The 23,640-nt window shown below is 46.2% G+C and overlaps 1 protein-coding gene across 2 annotated transcripts in view; it reads left to right on the forward strand.

Annotated features, from left to right (window-relative positions):
* Positions 1 to 2,136: 2,136 nt before the first annotated feature.
* Positions 2,137 to 23,640, forward strand: part of AMER2 (APC membrane recruitment protein 2) — an 81,279-nt gene continuing 59,775 nt past the window's right edge. The window contains exons 1-2 of one of the 2 annotated variants that reach the window (XM_076328082.1): positions 2,137 to 2,987; positions 3,162 to 12,563. In XM_076328082.1, coding sequence (XP_076184197.1) covers positions 2,171 to 2,987; positions 3,162 to 4,042 — 1,698 coding nt within the window. In that variant the 5' untranslated portion in view covers positions 2,137 to 2,170 and the 3' untranslated portion in view covers positions 4,043 to 12,563. Of the gene's footprint in view, positions 12,564 to 23,640 lie in introns of those variants that run through there. The other variant, XR_012994410.1, reaches the window with a different exon arrangement.

Raw genomic sequence — 23,640 nt, forward strand, 5'->3', positions numbered from 1 at the left:
TGCAAATGGCACTTTTTATACATGAACAGAAAAAGGACTAAATTCACTGGATAAATTATTCACAACAGATAATTCAACCTGCTCTCATGGGAGAGTGCAATGAATGTCTGATGATGTTAAAAAAACCCCCACAACTAATTCTACCAACCAGTGAAGTCAATGGCAAAACCTTTTACTGACTTCAAAGGGAGCAGAACCTAGCCCCAAGCCAGAGTGCCCACATACAACTTCTCTTTAGTGGTTCTCAGTTGCATTTAGACCTAAAACCCAGGCAAGCGTTTCTGTTTTGAGGAGCCCAGACTAATGCTGTATAGCAGAGTCGGGCTGCCAGGGCACATGCATTATTACAGCTCTGGTTGAAAGCAGGTCTGCTCTGCAGCCATGGCGCAGAGCACTGCCCCCAAGCTGAAATAACCCAGCCTCAAGAGAGAGCCAAAGTAGATGTGCCATCTAGCAAGTTTAGAGCTCAGGGCAGGTTAGTTTGGCCAGGTTTGTCTAGTTTGGAGAAAAGGAGGCTGAGGGGCAACCTCATTGCTCTCTACAGCTTCCTGAGGGGGGGAAGTGGAGACGAAGGTGCTGATCTCTTCTCCATGGAGTGACAGGACACATGGGAATGGTTCACAGCTGTGCCAGGGGAGGCTTAGACTGGACATTAGGAAGCATTTCTTTACCGAGAGGGTGGTCAAACACTGGAACAGGCTTCCTAGAGAGGTGGTCGATGCCCCAAGCCTGACAGTGTTTAAGAGGCATTTGGACAATGCCCTTAATAACATGCTTTAACTTTCGGTCAGCCCTGAACTGGTCAGGCACTTGGACCAGATGATCCTTGTAGGTCCCTTCCAACTGAACTGCTCTATTCTATTCTATTCTATTCTATTCTATTCTATTCTATTCTATTCTATTCTATTCTAATTTACTTTGCATCTAGGATAGATTTGCAGCCAGTGAGGGGGTTTGTGGACAAAGTGCCACTGGCCATCCCAACGTGGCTGTGCTGCTGGCCAACATCCCTGTGGCAGCGCACCATGGGCATGATTTGGGGGCTGTGACCGTATGCAGTGGATGCGGGGTCTGGGAAAAGGCTTGTGTGGGGGCTGCTGCCGTGCTCCCTCTCCCTGGCAGGGGAGGCGAGCGGAATGAGGGCTGGGCTGTGCCCCAGCTCGTGCCACTGATCCCCTCCAGTTGCTGGTGGTGGGGACACGTGGCCTTGGGCACTGGAGAGAAACAGGGACACAGGGATGGTGCGAGTCGTCCTGGCAAGGTGGCAGAGGGGGAAGTGAGGGACACCTCTGACCCCGGGGATATGTACCTCCTGGGTTCGGTCTGGGTATCCCATGTTTCCACATGTCCATCCCTGCCGTGTGGTGCATTGTCACCTGCAGACTGTGTCGTCGTCCCCGGCCCCCCGCTTTCTCTCGGCGCTGCTGGTGCTTTGCTGCACTCCACAGCACATGGTTGTAGTCACGCAACGTCCGTGGTCTAAAGCGCTGTGTGACAGTGCCGGGAGGACACAGAAGTGATGCAAAACGCTCTCGTAAATGAAAGCTGAGCTCTGCCTGCCCGGGTGCCCGTGTGCGGAGCCGTGACACCCTCCCCGGGCACCTGGGCGCCCGGTTTTGGCTGGAAGAGGGGAAGAAGAGGCGGCGTGAAGCGGCGACGGGGCGCTGGGCTGGGCTGCAGCCGGGCGAGGAGGGCGGGCTCGCCCGCTGCCGCTGCCACCGCCACCGGCCCCCCGCGGGGCGGCTCGGCGGGTGTCGGGGACGGGGTCGCCCTCGCCCCCCACGCGGGGTGCCTCCGCCGGCGCCGTGGGGCTGGCAGCCCGCCCAGCCGCGGCCCGGCCCGCGCGTGCGGCGTGGGGCGCGGGGGAGCGGCCGCAGGAGGAAAGGGGTTAAGTTATGTAAGCCCTTTTGGGGAGGGGTGGAGGAAGGGGCGCTGCCGGCGGAGCTGCGGCGGCTCAGGTTGATTCAGAGTGGGCGACGGCGGGCTGGCGCAGGCCCGCGGCGGGGGAAAAGCGGCTTATCCTCCTCCGGGTTGCCATGGAGACGGGCGGGCGGCGGCGGCGGCGGCGGGGCTGTCAGTGAGGGATCGCACCGGGCACCGGGGCGGCGGCGGAGGGGAGGCCGCGGCGGCGGCGGCGGCGCCGGCGGCAGCGGCAGCGGCAGAGGCAGACATGGACTCGCACTGCGACTGTGCCGAGCCTCCGGCCGCCGAGCAGCCGTCGGGGAGGATTAACAAAACCGCCTTCAAACTGTTCAAGAGGAGGAAATCCGGGGGCACCATGCCGAGCATCTTCGGGGTGAGGAGCAAAGGCGGGGAGGGGAAGGGCGCCAGCAAAGCGGGGATGGTGCGGAGCCGGACGCACGACGGCTTGGCCGACGCCGTGCTGGAGAGCAGCAAGAAGGAGGAACCGGGCGGCGGCGACCCGCAGAGCAAGGAGGCGCAGGGCCGGCCGGCCGGCAGCCTCGGCGTCTCCCCCGGCAGCTCGGTGGCCAAGTCGCACAGCTTCTTCTCCCTGCTGAGGAAGAACGGCAGGCCGGAGAACGGCAAGGCGGAGAGCGCGGATCAGCGGGCTGGCGGCAGACAAAAGAAGGGGCTGAAAGGGATCTTCAGCAGCATGCGATGGCATAAAAAGGACAAAAATGGCAAGGAGGAGAGGGGGGAAACCTCGGAGATTCAGTCGGGTCTTATTATGCCGGGGTCTTTGACTGCCAGCCTGGAGTGCATCAAAGAGGAGACGCCAAAACCTTTGTCTGAAACTCCGAACAGCGCAGGAGACATCGGGCTGGAACCGCCGCGGGAGAAGCGCAGCGGCGAGGCGCACGCCTCGGCCGAGGAGCCCGAAGCGGGAGGTGGGGAGTCGCGGGACAGCAGCCCCCTCCCCGGGGAGGACCCTGCCGCCGCTGGAAGGCGACCCGAGGAGCTCTGCCGCGAGCGACAGGACCCGGGCGCCGGAGAGGTTGGGACTGCGAAGGATGCGGCCATAACAGGTGACATTCCAATAACGACTATCCCCCCTGTTGAACCTCACTGTGATAGCGGTCAAGAGACGGCAGCCGCCCCTGACCCTTCCTCTGTTGATCCACCCTCAGAGCAATCGATTGATCGTATTTGTTTGATGTTTGCTGACGTGACTTCACTGAAAAGCTTTGACTCTCTTACAGGCTGCGGAGATATTATTGCGGACCATGAGGAGGATGTGGGCGGCGGGAGTGGCGGCTGCGAGAAGAGCGCCCCTGGGGCCGGCAAGCTGGGTGCCTCCAAGAAGCACCCCACCATGCTGGCCTACCAGGGAGGAGGGGAGGAGATGGCCAGCCCGGACCAGGTGGACGACACCTATCTGCAGGAGTTCTGGGATATGCTGTCGCAGACAGAGGAGACCCAGACAGAAGGAGGAGGAGGTGGAGGAGGGACAAAGAAGCCCGAGGGGTTGAAGGAGAACCGAGGTACCGAGGGGGCCCAGAACAGGGTGGTGGTAAAACGTGGTGGCCTCCACCAGATCCCCATTCACCTCAACCACAAAGAGGAGCAGAAGGGCAGGGAGAAGGAGCAGCATGAAGGAGTCCCAAACAGCGACGAGGGCTACTGGGATTCCACCACCCCTGGTCCCGAGGAAGATGTTTCCACAAGCATCCAGAAGGAGACCATTCCCAGGGACAGCTACAGCGGGGATGCTCTCTACGACCTCTACACCGAACCGGATGAGAACCCACCAGCGGGGCCTACGGATGAAGAGGTCACCTGTGTGCCACGCTCCAAGCCCGTGTCTCCAATAACGACCACGTGCTCACTGAAAACACCCTCAAGCACACTGAAGGACTCCAAGATACCCATCAGCATTAAACACCTTTCGTCGCATCCTGCCAGCCTGCATGGAGCAGATGCCAGTAACAGCCATCATGTCGCACACCATCACCTGGCCAAAAGCGAGATGCACAGAACAAAAATCCCCGTCTCTAAAGTACTGGTACGCCGGATCAGTAACAGGGGCTTAGCAGGGACAACAGTGAAAACTGCCATGTACCAGGACAGTGCCAAAAAGTAGTTGAATAAGAGGTGGAGACAAAGACAGACAGCGAGGTCGGTGTGTGAAAGTCTGCGTAGGAGACCACAGATAATTAATTAGTTTTGCATCACCTGAAGAAAGGCACCTAAAAGGCTTACTTCACTGTACTCCGTGGGCCTGCACTTCTGAATCCCTTCTTACTAGACTGTATGGCTGAATATAAAAAGTCGACTTCTTTTTGAGCACTTTTTTTTACATTTGTATCTTTTTTCTGCAGCACTGAACACTGGGGAGGTTCATTTTTACATGCCTTTTTGGAAGCAGGACTTGGATTATGAACCTAAATGAGCATCCTTCCTCATGCAAAGCAGTGCCATGAGTTCTTCAAGGGAACAGAGTTACAAAAGGAGCGACACGAGAGGTTCTCCAATACACTTATCTTTTAATCATTTGTGGGGGAGGAGTGGAGGGTGGGTGCCTGGCTCCGTAAATGGTGTTTGCTCTACAAGATGTTGGGAAAAATGCCAAGCAAAAACCAACCAACCTAACAGGTATTTTACCTGCTGTAGGAACGAGAGCACTGCTCAGCAGCAGACTTGATTAACTTGTGTGCGGTAGCTAAGGAGTTATGTGGACTTTTCTAACAGGAAAACATATTTTCGTTTGTCTGTCTGGTTGGTTTTGATCTGGTCTAATGTAAATGGGTAACAGAGACACCTGACATAGGTTCAGATGTTTACATCAATACTTGTCTGATAATGCATACAATCAGGTTCAGGGAAACATTTTACTAAATGCCAATATATACACACTGTTCACATTTATACAATAACTTGGTCGCCATGTGTAAATATATACATATTTTAGCAGATTTACTCAATGCTACAGATTTTTTATAAAAAAAAAAAAATCACCCGTCTGTATTATCTAGAGTTTAAGCAAGAGTTAGTTTTTATAGGTAGATAATTTTACAGTTCTAAAACAATAGAACTTTGTGTAAGTACCTTAAATTAGAGCAAAACTCTGTTTTGTACGGGCTCATGCATCCCCAGATAAGTGAGTCTGAAGTGCTGATTTTATTCCAGTGGCACATTCCATGTGTCAGAGCTGAGGTTCTGACAGCATTGCCACTGCAAACCTCTATTTTCAGGGGTTTAGACAAAGTTGCTCTGGGCTTAAACCTTACAGAGAAGGAACCCAGGAAAGAAACAGGTTTTTTAATTATTATTTTTTAAAGTATATAAAATTAGTTTTTGACTATTTAAAGAAAGTTTGGGTTCTCGTTGCTTTTTATTTTCATTCTTAATAATGTCAGAATAATTTTACTTTAAGAGAGAAAAAGAAATATGGTAAGCTAGTGGTACATAAAATGATCTGATGAGCTTGGATCTTATGAGAAATGTATTAATGGCCAGGACATTTTTGAATAGTGGCTACTGTACATGGGCATTGACAACATTTCAAAGAAATTTAATAGGGTTTTAATGTGCCTGAGGACATATTTTTATGATACACTGAAAAAGCTCCAAAAATCACTGAAGTCTAAAGGTAAATGTTATGTATTTACAAAATATTTTGGTATAAGTATTTAATCATCAGACCACAGTTAATATAAAATATATGCTCCAGTGTATCTGAATAATAATATACATTTTAAAAAACACATGTCTATATTATGCAGAGAATCCTAAATTCACATCACTGAAGCTAATGGGTCTGATCTTACATAGCAGTTGGTTTTATTGTCTCTTAAATTGAAAGAAAAAAAGGAAAATAAATATACAGAATATACATTTGAAGGATATTAAGGTTATAGATAAACCATAAAAAGCCAGGAAATACAATAATAAGAATTGTATATATGTATGTGTGTGGTTCACTGGGGAAATGACCTTATAGTCACAAGGGTAAAATTGGCATCTAGTTCTGAAATTACTGCAGGATTTAATACCGAACTGCAGTGCCCCAGTGAATAGAGAGAAGGGGTTAGTTTTCCTGATGAGTCCGTTTTCATGGTTTGAGTAAGAACCTTAATACGCTTCAAAGATTATTTTTTATGTTTTCTTTATAACGTATATGTGTGTGGTTTTCTACATGCCTAGTCACACAGACGTGTTGTACATATGCATGTGTAGTCAGAACGCTCCTCCTCCTCGAGTCCATGCACACAGGTGAACGCGCACACCCGTGCATGCTCGCATCCATGCGAACACGGCCACGTGTGCACTCTCCCACGCACAGACTGAGGGGATGTGCTGTAAATCTGTCTCTAAACACGCTGGCGGTGATCTCCTTTGCCTGAGAAAGGGATTTGCATTTGGCCTGACTCTGCTTGTGCATTTTAGAAAGTTCAAGCTGAAATAGCCTCAAAAGGATGAATGTACAGAACATGGAATATTATCCTGGTCCTGAGCCCTAAACCTAACATTCCTTTTTCTGTTCTTTCGTTTTCATCTGACTGTAAGGGACACATCTTTCCTTGCATGACAACTCTGCAGAAAAATCGTAATTCCCCATTTTGTTTTCCAGACAAATTGTGCAGAGAGATTCTGTAGGGTACTGGAAGTTGAGAGGGAGGGAGGATGTGGTGAGTTTGGGGTAGTACCATAAAGACTGGAAGCACTGAGTACAGGTAGTAGGAGTGGTGCATGTTTAAAACCACTAGAAGATATCAGCTGCCATCTCTACAGGACTTGTGTGTGGCAAATTACTCATCATATGCATTTTGTTTGCATTGTGGCATGTCTGTATCGAGAAACCAATAGAGTGACACTAGACTAGCGCTCTCTCACGTAGTGACTAACACAAGTCATCATTAAAATGCTTTGGATTCCCTTCATTTTTCTCTCTCTCCTTTGTTTTCTGCCCCGTTTTTCCTCTGTTCTCTGCATGCTGGCGGGCGGCATCCTCCTTGGTGCTAACCCCCGGTGCGGAGCGGGGAGCCCTGGGCTGGCAGCCGAGCGCAGGGTGGGAGGGCGGCCGTGCTGCCTGCTGCGGCCAGGTGCTCCCCAGTCGCTCTCTCAAGCTTTCTATCACATACCCAGTGGAAGAACATTTTGCAAATCTCTTGGCGGTTCGTTTGGCTGCTTGCTGTGTACGTATTTTAAGGACAATCATATCCTTAAAAGGAAAATGGGAAAGTAGCTTGTCGTAGGGCGTCAGTATTTTGAATCATTGCGACATACTGACGTTGATTCAGGGTAATGGTTGTGTGAGAGTGAAAATACAATTTAATGCTCAAATTAACTTTGTATTTATAAAACTCGCTTTTGTCTTTAAGCCATCTATGTTTTTTATTTCAAAAGGTAATAGAAAATTTAATATTTACTAGGGCTTTCAATTTTCATAGAAATATATTTGTATAACTCCACACAATGCCTAAAACAATCATTGGAAGGAGGTTCAAAGGCTTTCTTTAGACCTGTATTTAATTCCTGAAAGATCCCTGTAAAATACTGTGAGATGCCTAAGAACAAACAGTTAATGACTTGCTGGATTTAAAGGCTGAGACATAGAGGCAATAGTCCTGAGGCATTTTGTGGTGGTTTGCATTCTTATTTATGTTACCCTGTCAAGCATCTATTTTCCTTGGCTTTGGTAGGTATCAAGGTAGAAATGGTGTTCTGAGTCCCAAAGATAACATTCCCAATGCTGTTGTCGCTTTGATTTTCTTAAAGAATACTTTTCTTTATTTGTTTTATTTGTTATTTTGTGGTCTGAATGATGCTTTGTAATTATCAGCTTGTATGTCATTCATAAAGGATTTTATAGATCAGGACTTGGCATTTAGTTATATGTACTCTTTGCACTTCCAGGTCACTGCTGGTAATTTTGTATGTTCTTAGGATATTTCTATATATTGCGTAGTGTTTTATAGCTATCTACTGTGATTTTGGTGGTATACATTCTTGTCCTATATATCAGCACAAAAGATTTCCTTTCGGTAGCATGAAATGATGTTTTTGTGGACTTCTTTTGTCATGATAGGAGTTAAGTTTCCTGTACTATATGTGTGGCCTGCAACAGACATAAAGGGTCTTCTTTTCCCTGTAGTGCGTATGCATTTTGCTCTTGCCAGTAACAGGACTCAAACACATGTAATAGATTTCAGAAGAAATTCCATGACTAGAATAAGAAAAATTTATGTCCAGTCTTATTCCATCAATCACCAGCATTTTCTTCATCCACTGTGAATATCCTCACCGCCATTCAGGGTAGTAGAGGACTGAATTTTAAAAATTCCATGCATAGACGTACACTATGAAAATTAATTCACTGATTATTTTTTAATGAATCTTACTAAATTATTTATCTAAGCTAAGCGAATATTGCACCAAAGTCTTCAAAACGTGTGATACAGATGGCATTTCCAGTAAGACGCTGTAAGTGCAGATGAGCCAAATTAACAGGCTTTGCTTAGCAAAGCAAAACCTAGTTGTTTCTTAAATTTGTAGTACTGACTGAGCTTGCAGATCAAAGGGAGCCATTGATTCTGCTACATGGCTGTGCTCAGAGGGTTTTTTTTCCTTGCTCTAATGGACTACTTTCAGAAAAGGCTTTTCAGCAAGATAATGGTATGAAAGAGACAGTTCACAGTAACAATAGCCACTTACAAGGCAGATGGTTATCTAACAGCCATAATGGGGGACTCTAAGCAAGGTGGCCTGAAAATGTATTTTCATAGTTATTGATATGAAAGGCTGAGGCTTCTGTCTTGGAAAAACAAATTGACACCAACTCAAAAGACGCTGCAGAAATGAGTCTTGGCAGAGTTTACACATGACAGCTTCTGCAGGGTTTTATTTATTTATTTATGTTGGCTTTTCCTTTTTTGTTGTTGTTGGTTTTGCTTTGTTTATGTTTTCATTTCATGACATAACCCCACGTGTCCAGGCAGAATTGCACAGCAACTGACTCTTCTGAGATTCAATGCTGAGAATACACTGTCAGTTGTCTTCAGTGGCCTGGGACTGGTCCCCTCTGAACATCCTCCCTTCCATTGAGGGATGGGAGGAATGGGATGATGTGGTTCCCTTCTCACCCGTGAGTCCACGTGCTGTTTACTGTGAGCAGGGGGTATCTGAATCTGTCTTGCTGTTTGTGTTTAAGGGACAGTTTATTTTTAATCTGACTCAGAACTTTTTTAGCTCATCGTTAGCTCACATCTTGTCTTCCCTGTGAGCGTCTCAGCTAGGAATGGTCAGCATTGATTTGCTGTTTCCTCGGTCCATTTCTTGTAGAGAGAAATGGAAGAACTTGCCACATGCAAAGGAATAAGAGCTATAACCACTCAAGCCACATCCTGGGGGCCTTTACTCCTGCAAAAGCAGGTTGTTAAAGCTCTCCCTGCCTTAGAGAGCTACTCCATCCAAAACAGTGAGTACTATTGCCTGGGACCACCTTTTTTTTTTTCCCCACTGTCTCTTGTTCCCTCTCAGCCATACTGCAGTAGCTTGGGAAACAGATTTTTGACCTAGCCCTCCAGCACTAGAAAAGAGGAGCTGCTGCCAGCGTGTTCTTCAAGGGGGCTCTGCTCCTACTTCCTGATCTGGAAAAAAATAATTCACCTTCAGAACAAGCTGCAAAGATATTTCAAACCGAAATCTCTGCTGTGTGATCTCATACATGTGGGTGAGGATGTTGAGTGATACTTTGCATAGAGTGGAATACATCCCTCCACTTTCCTGTTGTGGACCATTTAGGAAATCTAGCAGGGAAGCATGTCACTCTTGTGGGAAAGCCCAGAAGCTGTTTGTTATGCAGACTGTGCCCAGATTATCTTTGGTAAGAACTGCTTTTCTTTTTCCTTTCTGTACATATTTAAATAAATAGAACCAGAGTTACAGTGGAGAGAGGAAAAGGTTATGTACGTCACGGGGCAAGGAGTTTAAACTGCTAGGCTGAAGTAGCAATGGCTAAAAGAAGATTGCTTTGCCTACTTTAACATCACATCCAAGCAATGCTCTGCAATAGAAGCTAATCCAGCTATGGCCACAAAGTTAGAAAACTGGCATTTGCCAACATGACAGTCTCGTTCCAAGGTCCAATTCTGCTGTGGCAAAGCTTCCACTGACTCCAGTAAGAACTGAAGAAGGTCCTTAATCTCTTAATCTTAAGGAAATAGGAAGTGTTTCTTAAATAAGTCTTCCTTTTTTTTAAAGATGAACATTATTCAGGTGATTATGCAGTCTTTTATATTACTGTAGCAGTATTTTTACTGATCTGAATGCAAAACGTTTTTCCGTTGTTTTTTCCATCTTAACGAGCAGCCACTCCCACACATAACTCCAGCGCTCAGCATGTTTAAATTACAGCTAACACAATCACTGCCTTCCTTAATTTAACTTGTGATGGCAAAACCAGGACCAGATCCTTTCCAAAGCACTAAAATCCCTGCTTATTGTGTCATTGTTCTTATTTTTTTGATATGGTAACTAACGATGCCTCCCTTTAATTGTTTCACAGCCACGTCTTAAATCTGTTTTTAGGGAGAATGGTATGTAGGGGTTGAATGGTAAGAACTGTAATGGATTTTTATTATTTTGGATGATGTTGCATCAAAACAGTTACTATTTCAGTATCAGGTTGTTTCCATGGGCTTTTTATGCAGATGCATTGGAAGCTTTGAACATAATGCACTCATAAAAGAAAATTGGCTACATCTGCTTTGAATTAAGCCTGACCTTAAAATGTAAAAGCTACACATCTGGTGATGTTTCTTGGTTAATGGCAGTGAGGGGAAGGTCTGCCCCAACTCACCTGCACCCTCCAGACTGGGGGAGCAAGGCACTGTCTCCGGGAGAATTTGCTGTCTGACTCTGCCGTGTGGTCCCAGCAGAGGGGTGCGGGGTGTCGCCATGTGGAGGTGTCTGCCAGATTGGACAGCAGCAGGAAAAAAGCCAGGGTGGCTGCGCTGGGGTGAGAGGTGGGATGAAAGCAAGGGCTGGACCTCTGGTCCTTGTGGAAAAGAGACTTAAATGTACACCTATAAAATCTGGCTCCTTTTTTTCTTGCATGGATGCTAGGATTGCTGTGTTGCACTGAGTTAGGAGCCAGACTGTGTGAGTGAGTGCCAGGGTCTGGGTGTGCTGATGCCGGTGCTCCTGCTGGTGGCCTACAGTGTGACTCCTCTCATCAACACCTGAGCAGTGCCTTCATTTCTGAAGGCAATTTTAGCACAGGTACTTCCACAAATCCCCTGTAGACCAGCACCGACCCACGGCATCTCGCTGCTTTTCCATCCTAATTTTGTCAGGGGTATGTGAAGACCCAAGCCCTTGGCAGGGTGGTGAGTGTTGGCTGCGCCCTTGCAGCCCAAGGCCAAGTGGAGAGGGAGTGTAAGCCACACTGTGCAGCAGCAGCACCATGTCCTGGGTAGAGTGCAAGTAACTTTCTGCAAGTAACTTTCTGCAGCATGTGGCTTGATAAAAGCAATGTTATCCTGCTTTTCAAAAGAGGGAGCAAGACTAAAGCTGTTGCCTTTGTGTAAAATTGAAGTAAATCCTCTGCTGTGGGACAAATTGCAACAGCTGGACAATATCTCAGTCCACCAGTATTCCCCCTGAAAACAGTAGATCTATTAGCAGTATCGGTTGTGACTGAGTGAAGATCCCATAATTTGGCCCCATCTGAATTTTCCTTGCTATGTTTGTCAGCAGAGGCTGTCTCAGAAAAGCTCTAGTGTTGAGGCTTGTGGTCCTGTTGAAAAGAGGAATGAGGTATAAATGTGGCTGGTGGAAAATACAGGTTCAGTAAGTCCAGAAAACACAGCCTTTTATCACAGCCCAACTCTGATTAAATATCATGGTGTGCCTGAGGAAAATGTAGCAGGGACTGTTCCACGCTGCATCTGACAAACCGATGCTCTTGGGGCTTCCTACGTGCTGAAAGGGACAGATGTGTCCTGTTAGAAGTCACTTTATCTGTTTCTATAAGATGTGTTATAGCTGATGGATCACTGTTAATTACAATTTTCCCTAATTTTTTGTGTCAGCCACCTCCAGTAAGGTAGCATATGACCTATTTGAGATAATGAGCAAGTAAAGCCAGAACTCCCTGCTCTTCTTATCTAAATGGTTTGCTAATAATCTGGCGAGTCTATGTGCACCAACTTTTTCTGCATGACAGCTCAAAACACTCCGGGGGGTGTTTTTGTAGCAGACTGTTAGGCATACTCTGCTCCTTTCCACCTCTACAAACTTCGATGAGTACGCGTCTCCTCGAATCACTGTATTCTTAACGTATTTACAACCTAACTGATAGCAATAGATGTCTTTCTTCCCTGGCAGTTCATGAGGATATACTAATCAGTGTTTATTATATTTTTAATTCTGTAAATATTTATTTTGGTACTCTGTGTATTTATTGGCACTGATTCTGGTGTTTGCTTATGTGTCATTGTGAATGTTGATGGTTTCAATAGTCTTGCTTCTAATGAATGTAAGGAACTCAGACTAACTGCACTTTTCTTCCATTCAAAAATCTTACAGTGAAAAATATTCCCACTGTCATATTATGTGTTATAGTGAATACAGTTAATAAAATCAGTTGTCACTTTTCACTGATGAACGTGAAGGTTACTTTTTGATGTTCAAGCTAGAGATAGAGCCCATCTATTCAGTGCACTGGAAAATACTAGGCTTCTGAAAGCAAGACATTAGGGAATTATGTCCCCAAAATAGCATAAAAGAGAATACTTGGGCATGTGTGCACTTTCACTTTTATGTAGAAATGCCTTTAGCAGTTTTACTAATAACATCCCAGAATAACTAGACTAAATCTGTTACTTAGGGGAGGGCTTTCATAAATGAGTGAGTTTTCATCTTCTGGTCTTCTGTTTCATCAACATGTGTTGGGTTTTTTTTCCCCCTTTAAACCACTTAGACAATGGAAACGGACTGAGTTTCATTCTGTTTTTTAAATCAGCTTTGCTTCCTGGTTCTCCTGGTCGGGAAGCCAGGGGGAAGCTGGTTCTCTTGGCACAAATCGACTTGGAGTTGCAGTTTTGGTATGACAGCTTGAAAATGCAGTCTGCTGTAAGCTTCATTTCCCACCTTTAAAACTCGGACTTGACTGCTATGACTATGAAGTGACATTTATGAGAACCTCTGGTTTGCAACTTTGTCTAAATTTCTTGCATTTAGAAGATGCATAAAGCATTTTCATCAATCTAGTTTTAATCCTTAAGTTTATTTACTTCACTTAGCTAAGTAGCACTGCCTTGCTAAGGGTTCAGGAAGCCTCCCATGTTACTACTTGTCCATGGAAGATACTGAACCAGCCAGAATAAGAACTGGAATAAAATCTGCTCAAAAGTTTTCAAGGAACAACAAAGCAAAAAGCATGAAAAGCTCATTAAGCAAGTAAGGAGCAGGACACGGTGACACAGTATAAATTGATCCTTTGTTCATAAAAGCGTAACTCCTCTTTCCAATAGCTGGAATGAGCTGAAGAAAAGTTTTCCCAGTGATTTAATGGGAAATTAAATCACTGTATATAAATGCCTGAATATAAAGCAATTTTACATTCAGGCCTTCTCAGCCTACGTCCCCTATTGCACGTTCATGTCTTTTATCGGATGCATCTGGAAGTAAAAGAATTGTGGCTTAAATTATTCCCTGCTGCAGAAGATTGCCTAATGATCACCTTGCTTGTGTCCAAGTGTAGCTACTGGGATTTGGGGGGGCAAAAGGGTTGCAATGAAGCACAGGGCAAAAGTACAGCAACCTCATGAATCTTGATAACTGCAGATCTGTGTGATGCAGCTGTTAACACCTTCCACAAAACCAGACTACAGTAGCCTGGCAGATCCACTGTGACAGGAAAAATTTAAAAGTCTCCTGAAACCAGGAGACTTGGCCCAAATACTCTTTTTGAAATCAAGATGAAGAGGCTGAGTTTCTAATATTGAGCTAAAAGTCCCTTCCCAATTAAAACCAAGATCAGTCATTCCTGACAGTACATCTCTATGATTTTCATGGCCACCCTACTGGAAAAGTGTTTGCAATGGGAGTGATGACCTGGAAATCTCCCTGTGACCTGTTTGTTGAAGATGAATGCTCCATCCATTTTGCAAATCTATCAAGCAAGAAAAAGAAGAGAATATTCTTGACTCCTAATAATTGGTAAGGACTATTGGCAAGACTAATGGACCAGTCAACTGACTGTGAGTGAGTACTAGTCTCATTTTAAATCCTTTCCCTTGAATCATGGTATTTTTCCCTTTCAAAGTGATCATACAGAAGTTATTTACTAGGAGCTCACATTGAGCAGATGCCTGCTCCTACCTACCACGTTGCACATCTGCTTCCAATTAAACCCATTCCATGCTGCCCTGAGGGGGATGGGAAGGAGGCTCAAAGGTTCTGCAAAGGGCTATTTCAGCAGCCATGGATGCTGCTGTGGCAGCTGGGGACTAAGAACCTGGTTCATCTCTAGCGACACATCACTCCTTTTGCTCTGCAAAGGCCCTTAGCACTTGGCTTAGATATTTAGTTAGACCCTGGGAACAGGAGGTGTCTCTTCTGTCTAATGAAGGAGACTTGTCCTTGACCAATATATGTATTTTTTTCCAGCTTAAGAAAAATGAATATTTTTTAAAAGATATAGATGGAGTCCCATAGCTACTATTCTAAGTAGAACAAGACAAGTGCAAGGAGTCTGTTGAAGTACAACTCCCCATAGCAACTCCAAAGACTAACAACCAACCCATGGTGATGCTGCGTCCACCCTTCACAAAGTGGCTCTATGAAGCACTCCCACATGAATCCCAGGTGAGATGACCTAGAGCCAAGGCTTGCCACCAGAATGGAGGCAGGGCTTGCGCCTTCCGACAAAGCGCTGGTCCGGACCAGGGAGGTCTGAGTCCCTCTTCCACCGCTTCCTTTCCAGGCAGTTGTGACCTGGTTTACAGAAGGCTGCAGGTACCACATTTTAAAGTCTGATCCACAAAATCAGCTGTGGTGTTGCTCAGAACTTGTGGTCTGAGGTTTTATGATAAAATTTCACTATCACTTAAGCACCTGCGCCGGGCAGGCTCAAAAGCGTCACGTGGCTGGGTCTGCTGTTCCGTGCATCATGGTGGGAGTCAGACAAGCTCTTCCTCCGGCCATGTCAGCCTTCTCTGTTGGTGGCACTTGAAATTCATAGGTCCCTTGGGCAGAGGAGAGACTTGAGTAAAGATCCTCCGGGTGAAGGTCCTGAATGAGCAGAGGTTGACTGGGTAGAAGTGCAGCAGCATCATGGAGGTGGTGGGAGAGGTTGAGGCAGCTAAACGTAGGGCAGTCAGAAGCCTTGTGGGCAGCAGTGTCCTCTCCTGCTTCACAGGGAGATGGTTGCCTCCAGGGCACCTATGTGGCTCAAGGTGCTTCAAGAACATATTCAGCTGTAGGCTACCGCACTGTGGGAACAAATGGTGCTGAGCTCCTTGCATGGAGCTGGAAACATGCAGGGTGACATGCAGACTGCAAAGTAAACTAAAGTCCTATGACCAAGCGGTATCTTAAGGACAGAAATGATGCCAAATCTGTATGTCATGTAAAGCAAATCTGTTCCATTCCTGCCCAGCTCCGCTTGTACACCTGTAAAGATGAAAACACAACCTAATTTTGCAACAAAATAGGTTTGAATAAAGAGCATAAATGTGTGTTAGTAAATGTGAGTAGTGAAAAACCTGTTCTTGATCATGGCTGTGAAGATACTGGCCACAATCTAAAGTGGACGTGAAAAAAACATCTGTTCTACTAAAATGATGTAAAGGATCAGAAAAATGGTAACAAAAATCAAATTGATTGTTCTGAGTATTTCATAAGGAAAAATAAAGACAGATAAGAATTCAACTAGTCTTGGTCTATCTTTACAGTAGGGATATATTACATCTACATCTGTCTTTCTCTGAGTTTCTACCCTTCACATTTTGCACTAATAGATTTTGTTTACTGGCAGATAACAAATTGTACAAAAATGCAGCACTTACAGTGAAAAAATCAGTCCTGCTACACTTTTGCTTATAGATGTCTTTTTTTCCCCCTTGTCAACAAATTAAGCTTTTGATCCTTCCAATTAGACCATATCCAGTCATTATCATGCCACATTTAGGGTCTGATTACACAGCCACTGTGTCTGAACAGCTTCATTCAAATCAGTAAAAAATGCTTATATGCAGCAACTGCAGAAATGGTGCTTGCATCCTTCGCAGAGCTGCCTATTGCTGCTTTCTCAGGGGCTTAGAATATTGATGTCTATCATCATGACATGATGTTAAATTTGCCTGTATTTTTTTTTCCTAGGGTCTGATAGAAAACCCCATGAATCTGCAAGTTTTATGAAAAAACAGTTGGACCAGATTACACGGTTAAGTTAACTTGTCTATGCCGGATCTTAATTCTCTCTCAAGATGTAACATGTATTCAGACCGATTTAAAATAAATGACTGTATTGGAAAACAAAACAGACATTAGAGCACAAGCATAAAGGCAAATGTCAGCCCCTGGCTCTGAAACGACCGGGACCCTCAATCCGAGCTATGAAACCTTACATTTCTGCCTCAGCGCAGGCAAACATGCAGCACTATTTATAGCACAGCCTTTTTACTACCCTTCTGTTAGAATAGGCTTCATCAGAGGATTTACATGACTAACCAAAAGCAAAAGCCTTTTGTACTTCCTTTCCGTAAGAGAAAGCTGGTGTTCACTGGGCTGAATTACAGAAACTATCAGTTACTAGAAAACCAGTTACTAATTCAAAGGCATCTGTTACCATGGCATAGGTCTCCTCTTCCCTCTCCATGCCCCAGATTTAGCACCAATGATGGGAGCTTAGTGAAAGCTCAAAAAGAACGGTTCTTACCTCTGAAAAATAAAATGCATAGTCAAGGAAGACCTCATGTTTTCATGGCAACTAAGGAGTAAAGGGTTAAGACCTAGGAGATGGCTCTGAACCAATAAACAGCACAAAAGACTCCTATTAGCAAATCAAGAGCCCAGTGTACTCTCATTTCCCGCCTTGTATCTTCAATTAAACCCTTTGGGCCACAAAGTTATTGTTCCTGCCAAGGACAACAATCAGCATGAGGTGATTATTTTAGATTCTGCTACATACCCTGAAGTCTTGTGAAAATGAAAACCAACTCTCCCTGCACCCTCTGATCCGATTTGCAGGGCAGGCCCGGCCCGTCAGCTAGTCCGTCCTTTCATCTTGCTGTGCCAGCTGCAAGCACCCAGGCTTTCCCCAGAGATGCCACTCTCTCACAGATGCCTGCCTCTTCCTGCCTTCCAGATGGCAGCGGGCTTCTTAACAAGCTCCCCGATTTCTCTTTCCCCCTTGGGATTTCATTTCAATGTTATCTTGTCACATCTGTTTTTCTCCAGTCAGATGATGTGCAGGAGCAGGAGGTGTGATGCTTCTTCAAGAGGTTACCAACCTGCAGCTCCCGTGGCCATTTCAGACCTCCCCGCTGCAGAAGTGTCCCTGTGCAGCGAGGGTCACTAATGCTCTGGTGTGCCAGTGACAGCCTCTGCCCCAGCTGCCAAGCAGAGGTAAAGACCACTTTGTTGAGGTTTGCAGGCTGCTTGTTTCCTTGTCTTGTCCTGCATCACTGAACTTACTCTTTCCTCCCTAGAGCTTTTCCGCAGGGCTTCTTGAGGCTCCCTGGTGCTGTCATGGGCCTGTTTAACATGGCTCGGGAAGGAAGAGAACGGCTAGAGAACGGGGCAGGGAATTGGAGTCAGGCTGTGATATCCTTTCACACGTCCTCTGTGACCTTCAGCGCAAAACTCCACCTCTTTGCTTTTTCCACCTTTAAATGGGGATTGTGATCCCTCTACAGGAAAGGTTTCATGTGGCCAAATCCTTCACATTTTACCCTGCTGCCTGTGAAGCAATTTGAGACACGGGTAGGGGCATGGTGCAACAGCAGCACTCTCTCATTCCCCCATCCTGCCCAGATTCACCAGGGGCACATGTGGCCATAACCTGAATGAGAAGAGGGGAGGAAAAACCCTCTTTCCCATATTTTTTGCACGGGGTGGCAGTGGTAAGTTCTCAGGGTGAGAATTCGGCTGAAGAGGGGCCGTGGAGCTGCCTTCCCATCTCCCTGGCTATAGTGCTGGTGCCCCTGGGGCTCTGCAAATGTGGGATTAAAGAGCTGGAGAGGGGAATCAGCAGCATCATGGAGCCGCGGGAGAAGGGTGTTATACCCCACTGAAGCCCCACAGTGGGGATCCTTCCCCTGTCAGGGGCAGGAGAAGTAGAGATGTGGGGGCTAAAACGTCTTGAGCCTCTTGATATATCTGTCCTTAGATCTGGCTACAGATGCTCTTGCCACCAGATGGCCTTTCTGTGGTGTCCTGCACAGCTTTGACCTGCTGATGGCCTCAGACTCTCCACTTCCATGAAACTAATTGAAGAAACACTACAGTAGGAAGTAATACCAGTCACAAAGGGATGTTCTTCTGCCTCCCTCACTTCCAGTTTTCCACTAGCGATGGCAGCAGTAGTTATTCATTGCTCCCACCATGCAGCCAGAAGGCAGCCGTCCTTGGGATTTGATGAGCCCTGCAGAAGTGATGTGGTGCAATGGCTCTGGAAAAGGGCAACGTAGGAACTGATATATTGGTTGAACTGGTGACCCACCTGATCAAGCAGTCTATTGCTGTCCACAGATACCAGCAGTGGAGATATTTTATAAAGACACATGAAAATGCTACTGTGGATAATTATGCAGTATCTGTTTGGGAGAAGAGGTACCTTTGTAACTTCAGGTAGCAATGTGTCTCTGCTTTGAGGAAAATTGTTCGTATCACTTGTTACCGCAGAGGAAAGGATTCCCACTTGCATAAATATTCACTTTTAGTGAATCTTTCGAGGTTCTTTGCTTCAGTAATATCCTGTGGCCGTGAGTTCCACACATTCATTATGCTTCACAGAGAAAGGAAGAAACCCACCTTATGAGATGTAAGGGAAACGCTGGGGAAATTTTAGGTGCTAGTTAATCAATTTTTAATTGGGCAGACTCAAAAAGAAAGGTAAGAGAAGGAGAACATCCTGGTGAGGTGTATTATATTGCCATGAGGTTGTTTGAAATGGCCTCGTTACTCATGCGTGATTCATGCATTTACAAAGGAAAAAGTCAATTTTTTTTAGGGATATTGGTCTGAAAACAAAAGGGATCTCCAGGCCTTCAGCAAGCAGGCCAGGACTGGGAATGATGCTGACCCGACACAGCTTCCCCCCTGTGCTGGGCAGAGATGGCTGTGCCATGTCACCCTGGCTTTTGCCTTCCCTTCCTGCCAGGTAGGCAGCAGGAGCACGGCGTTATGAAATGGAGGTGCTGGGAAACCTAATTCAGAAAGCATCTGTTTCCAGATCACATGGTGCTTCGTGCTCTGGTAGTTTTTATCTGCCTCCTGGCTGGGTTTATTCTCCTCCTGTGTTTCAAGGGTCAGCATTGGAGAGCTGGGCGCTGCCATGGCTGGGACGTCGAGCAGCTGCCTCCGGCAGCATCTCGGCAGGGGAAAGCTGCTGCTGTAGCTCTCTGGTAAATCACCCTGTGCCAAGGTATGCTCATTAGATGTTATATCCCATGGGAGACGTTAGTTAATTTAACAAGGTTTTGCTGTGGGCTCTATTTCAGTGCAGTCCCAGAGCAGTGACCTGAGGGGTCCCCAGCCCAGCCCATATCTGCCTGAGCGTGGCTCCCGCCTCGGCGATCCCCCCTTCTCTTGGGTCTCCTTGGGCTGTCCTTTACAGAGACACAGAATCACAGAGGGATTGAGATGGGAAGGGACCTCTGGAAGTCACCTGCTCCAAGCCCCCTGCTCAAGCAGAGCCACCTACAGCTGGTTGCCCAAGACCATGTCAAGACGACTTTTGAGTATCTCCAAGGATGGGGACTCCACAACCTCTCTGGTCAACCTGTGCCAGTGCTCGCTTAACCTTACAGTAGAAAAATGTTTCCTGATGTTCAGAGAGAACCTCCTGTGTTTCAGTTTGTGCCCATTTGCCTCTGGCCCTGTCACTGGGCACCACTGGGAAGATTCTGGCTCCATCCTCTTTGCACCCTCCCTCCGGGTATTTATATACATTGATGAGATCCCCCTGAGCCTTCTCTTCTCCAGCCTGAACAAGAGAGATGTTTTCTAGATGGAGTGTCACAGGTCACAGCACTTCCAGAACCATGTTGGAGAAATGTGCCGGGGTCGGGGACTGTCCCTGCTCAGCCCCACACCATGCTTTGCCCCACAGCAGGCATGCGTGGGTGCCTGCCTGGAGACCGGTGAACCCGGAGGGCTTTTGGGACCATGTGCTGTCCCAACAGGGAGAGAAGGGACACAAGCCCTCGCACTGTGTGTGGTGGCTCAGGGCTGGGAGGTGACGGAGGGGTGGTGGGAGGGGTGGAAACATTTCTTCCTAAGCAGCAGCACCAGCTTGTTCTGCTGCAAACTGGTGCATAATGGCCTGAACGAGCTCCATGCACCTCCTCGCAACAGGTATGGTGAAGCTGCTGCTGTTGGCAGTGCAGGTGAACACTGCTGCTTTTCCTCAAGCCCCATCTCACCCTTCTTTTTCCTGTTAGATACTCCCACGAGAGATCATTTCCTTTATGAAAGGTGAAGCACCAGCCCAGCAAGCTCTTGACTGTGAAGAGCAAATGATTTATTTAAGGTGTCTTTGTACTTTGCTGAGAACCCCCAGCTGGATGAGAGTGTCTCCTGGCTGGTGCTGTGCCAGAGCCACAGCTCCCATGGCTTTACAGCGCTGATAGACCGGACAGAAGGCACGGGCATCTGGAGAAACTGAGTCTGCCCTGAGGAAATGTATTCAAGTGGAAGAGGCACCTGCAGGACCAAAGGACACCTGTGTTTTAGTCCTGCTTCTCCCACTCACCTGCTGCCTGCCTGCATGTGAACTAGCCCACCTCCTCGCTGGGTGTTTGCACAGCGCAAATGTCACTTGGTGGAGTACCTTCTGCTCCAGCTGTTCAAGCATGGGTGCAGGAGAGGAGCCCAGTTTGTGGCTGCTGTTTCTGTCCAAGCCTGCACTGGCTCCAGGGACCATCTTCCCCTACGACTTGAAGGTCTGGAAGAGCTGATGCAAATGAGCTCCACGATATTTTTCATGGGGAGAGCTCCATCAGCAACACGTGTGATAACTTCCTATCTCTTACCTTCCTCTGCTGCAGCTATTATCAGAGCCTCCTGTGTGGTTTTAACACTGTACTTCCACTGAGGACCTACCACCTGCGGAAGGGCTTGCGTGCCGCTGAGGTGCTCTGGCTCTCATTAGGCTCTGACCCTGCTCTCGACAGTGGATGAGAGCTTCGCAAGTCGTTTAGGCTGGGAAAGGATCAGATCTTTGCAGAGGGTTTTCAAACCCCTCCTGTGTTAGAAAAGCTGCGGTGCTTACAAGGCACAACTTCAACTTCTGTACAATATATAATTTCCTTTAATTGCTTGAAGTGCTCTAATTTTTACACCGTTGTGAAAGGATCTTTGTTTACAGTGATTGCAGAGGGTAATATTTCTAGCATGAGTAACCATGGCAATGAGTAATTCTATTCTCAGGAACTGTGCCAGCTGCACTAATGCCTTATAGTAGCACTCAAGCAGTTTGCTAATGAGAGACTTCTCGTTTATTGTAGGAGGACATTTTCCCGTGTCCACGCATTAGCCTGTAGTTTCTTAAAAGCACATTCTTTATCAGTAATATGTGGAGAAAAAAACCAAACCAAAACAAGCAAATCTCAGTTACACAGCACCTCTTGCACATAAGGTTTTCCTGTTTTTTTTCTTGGAGATTGTATTATAAGATACATTATTTAAGGAAACTTATGGTATGCAATAGTCTGTTTTGGTTTTACTACCACCTTCTAAAACAAGGATGAGCTTAGGATGCTCTAGAGCAGCTGTTTCTTGCACAAAAAGACACCACCCTGTAAACTGATCTAGTCAAAGATATACAGCTTTTATCACTAGAGGAAGGACTTCAACTATTTTAAAAGATTATTTTTATAAATAATTTTATTTGAGTAAAGAATAATTTAAAATTATATTACCTTATAAAAATAAATATTACAGCTTGGAGTTTAATTACTTCAACACCAAAGCATTGAAATGGATTAAAATATTGTTTTCATCTATGTATGACCATGGTTACTATATCTGTAAAAAAAAAATCTAAAATAAGTAAAATATGTATTTTTACATGTTTCATGTTTTAAATGCAATTTAAATTATTTTAACAATAAATGTTCCAAATTGAATACTTTTTTAGCTTATATGATTTAGGGTTTGTTCAGTAGAAACCCTTAAGGAATAGCTAAACCACAGTTCCTGTCATTCCATGGACCATGGTGTCAGAGTACAAAACCAACCAGGTGGAATAAAGCATCCTCTCCTGTTTTCAGAAAAACACTAAAAACAATCCCAAGTCTCTTATCCAAGATCGAAATCCTTAGGAAAGATTTATGGAGCAACTGTTGCATTGGGCAAAGTTGTTTGGAAAGGTTGTAGCTTGAGGGTTTCTAGAAAAGCATTTCTTAGCCTTGTGTCTTTGATCAGAGAGAAAGGTGAAAGTGTCCAAATTAACAGCACAGCACAAACCTTCAGGTTTTTTTCATGTCACAAAGCAAATTGATGTCTTTTCTATGGTTAGTGATTTGGTGCCCTAATTAGTGGGCTCTGTTGTCACCAGTCTTTAAGTGACCAACACCTGCCAGAACCACCTGTTGGGTGGCTCACGCAGCACCTAGCCTCCCTCCACAGGGCTCCCTGTCATCACCCATCCTTGCTCTGCTCTCCAGAAAAGATCCTCTGCCCGTATCCCTAAAGACAAAGCAACATCCACCAACTACAGTTTCCCAACAAGCTCAGTCAGAGTTGACTTAAACAAGAAAAATTCCCCCCAAATTCTGCTCAGCCTGGGATAGCTCGGTTCTTCTGCAGCTCAGTAATGCCCCCACCTCTTCAGCATTTAAAAAGTAGGTCAGTTCTGAAATGAAAACAGCCCGGAAAAGATGTAGTGATTTTCCACAAAACTGTCACAACTCAATGGCTGACTTTTTTCTTCCCCAGTTTCTTTTTCCAGCTAAGACAGTTCCCTGGGTTAACTCAAATGGTCAAATCACTTGGATCTTCCTCTGCCCCCTGAAACTACAAATATTCATTTTGTAGAAGCTCGTTTGCTTCTCTCCCTCCATTTCATCTCAGTGTGGACAGCCACCAAGAGGACTGGTCCTCCCAGCCCGGGAACCTCCGTTCCAGCGGGGCTTTCCTCCTGGCTCCACTCGGCATGTCGGCAGGGCTCCAGCTCTCGGGCAGCCGAGCCCAGCCTGAACACACGTGCCAGGGGTGGGGGTGCTGCAGATGGATCTGATACCTGCTGGTCTGCAGGTTTCCTCCTGCGTGTATGAAGCTGTGCTGTCTCCTCTCCCTGCTTTCACTGGAAGCTTAGAGGGGATTTTCCAATGGGACGATGGCACAGGAATAGTTTGTGTGCTTCTGTGCACTGACCTGATGAACCCTGATGGGCCTGATGGCAAACCTGGTGAACCCTGCAGAAATTGCCTAAAAGAGAAACGGTGGCTGACCTTGAGCCACTGACTTGATCCAAACCCCGAGCTACCCAACGTTTGCTGCTAT

Source organism: Aptenodytes patagonicus, chromosome 1 (genome assembly GCF_965638725.1).
Source record: "Aptenodytes patagonicus chromosome 1, bAptPat1.pri.cur, whole genome shotgun sequence".
NCBI classification, from domain to species: Eukaryota; Metazoa; Chordata; class Aves; order Sphenisciformes; family Spheniscidae; genus Aptenodytes; species Aptenodytes patagonicus.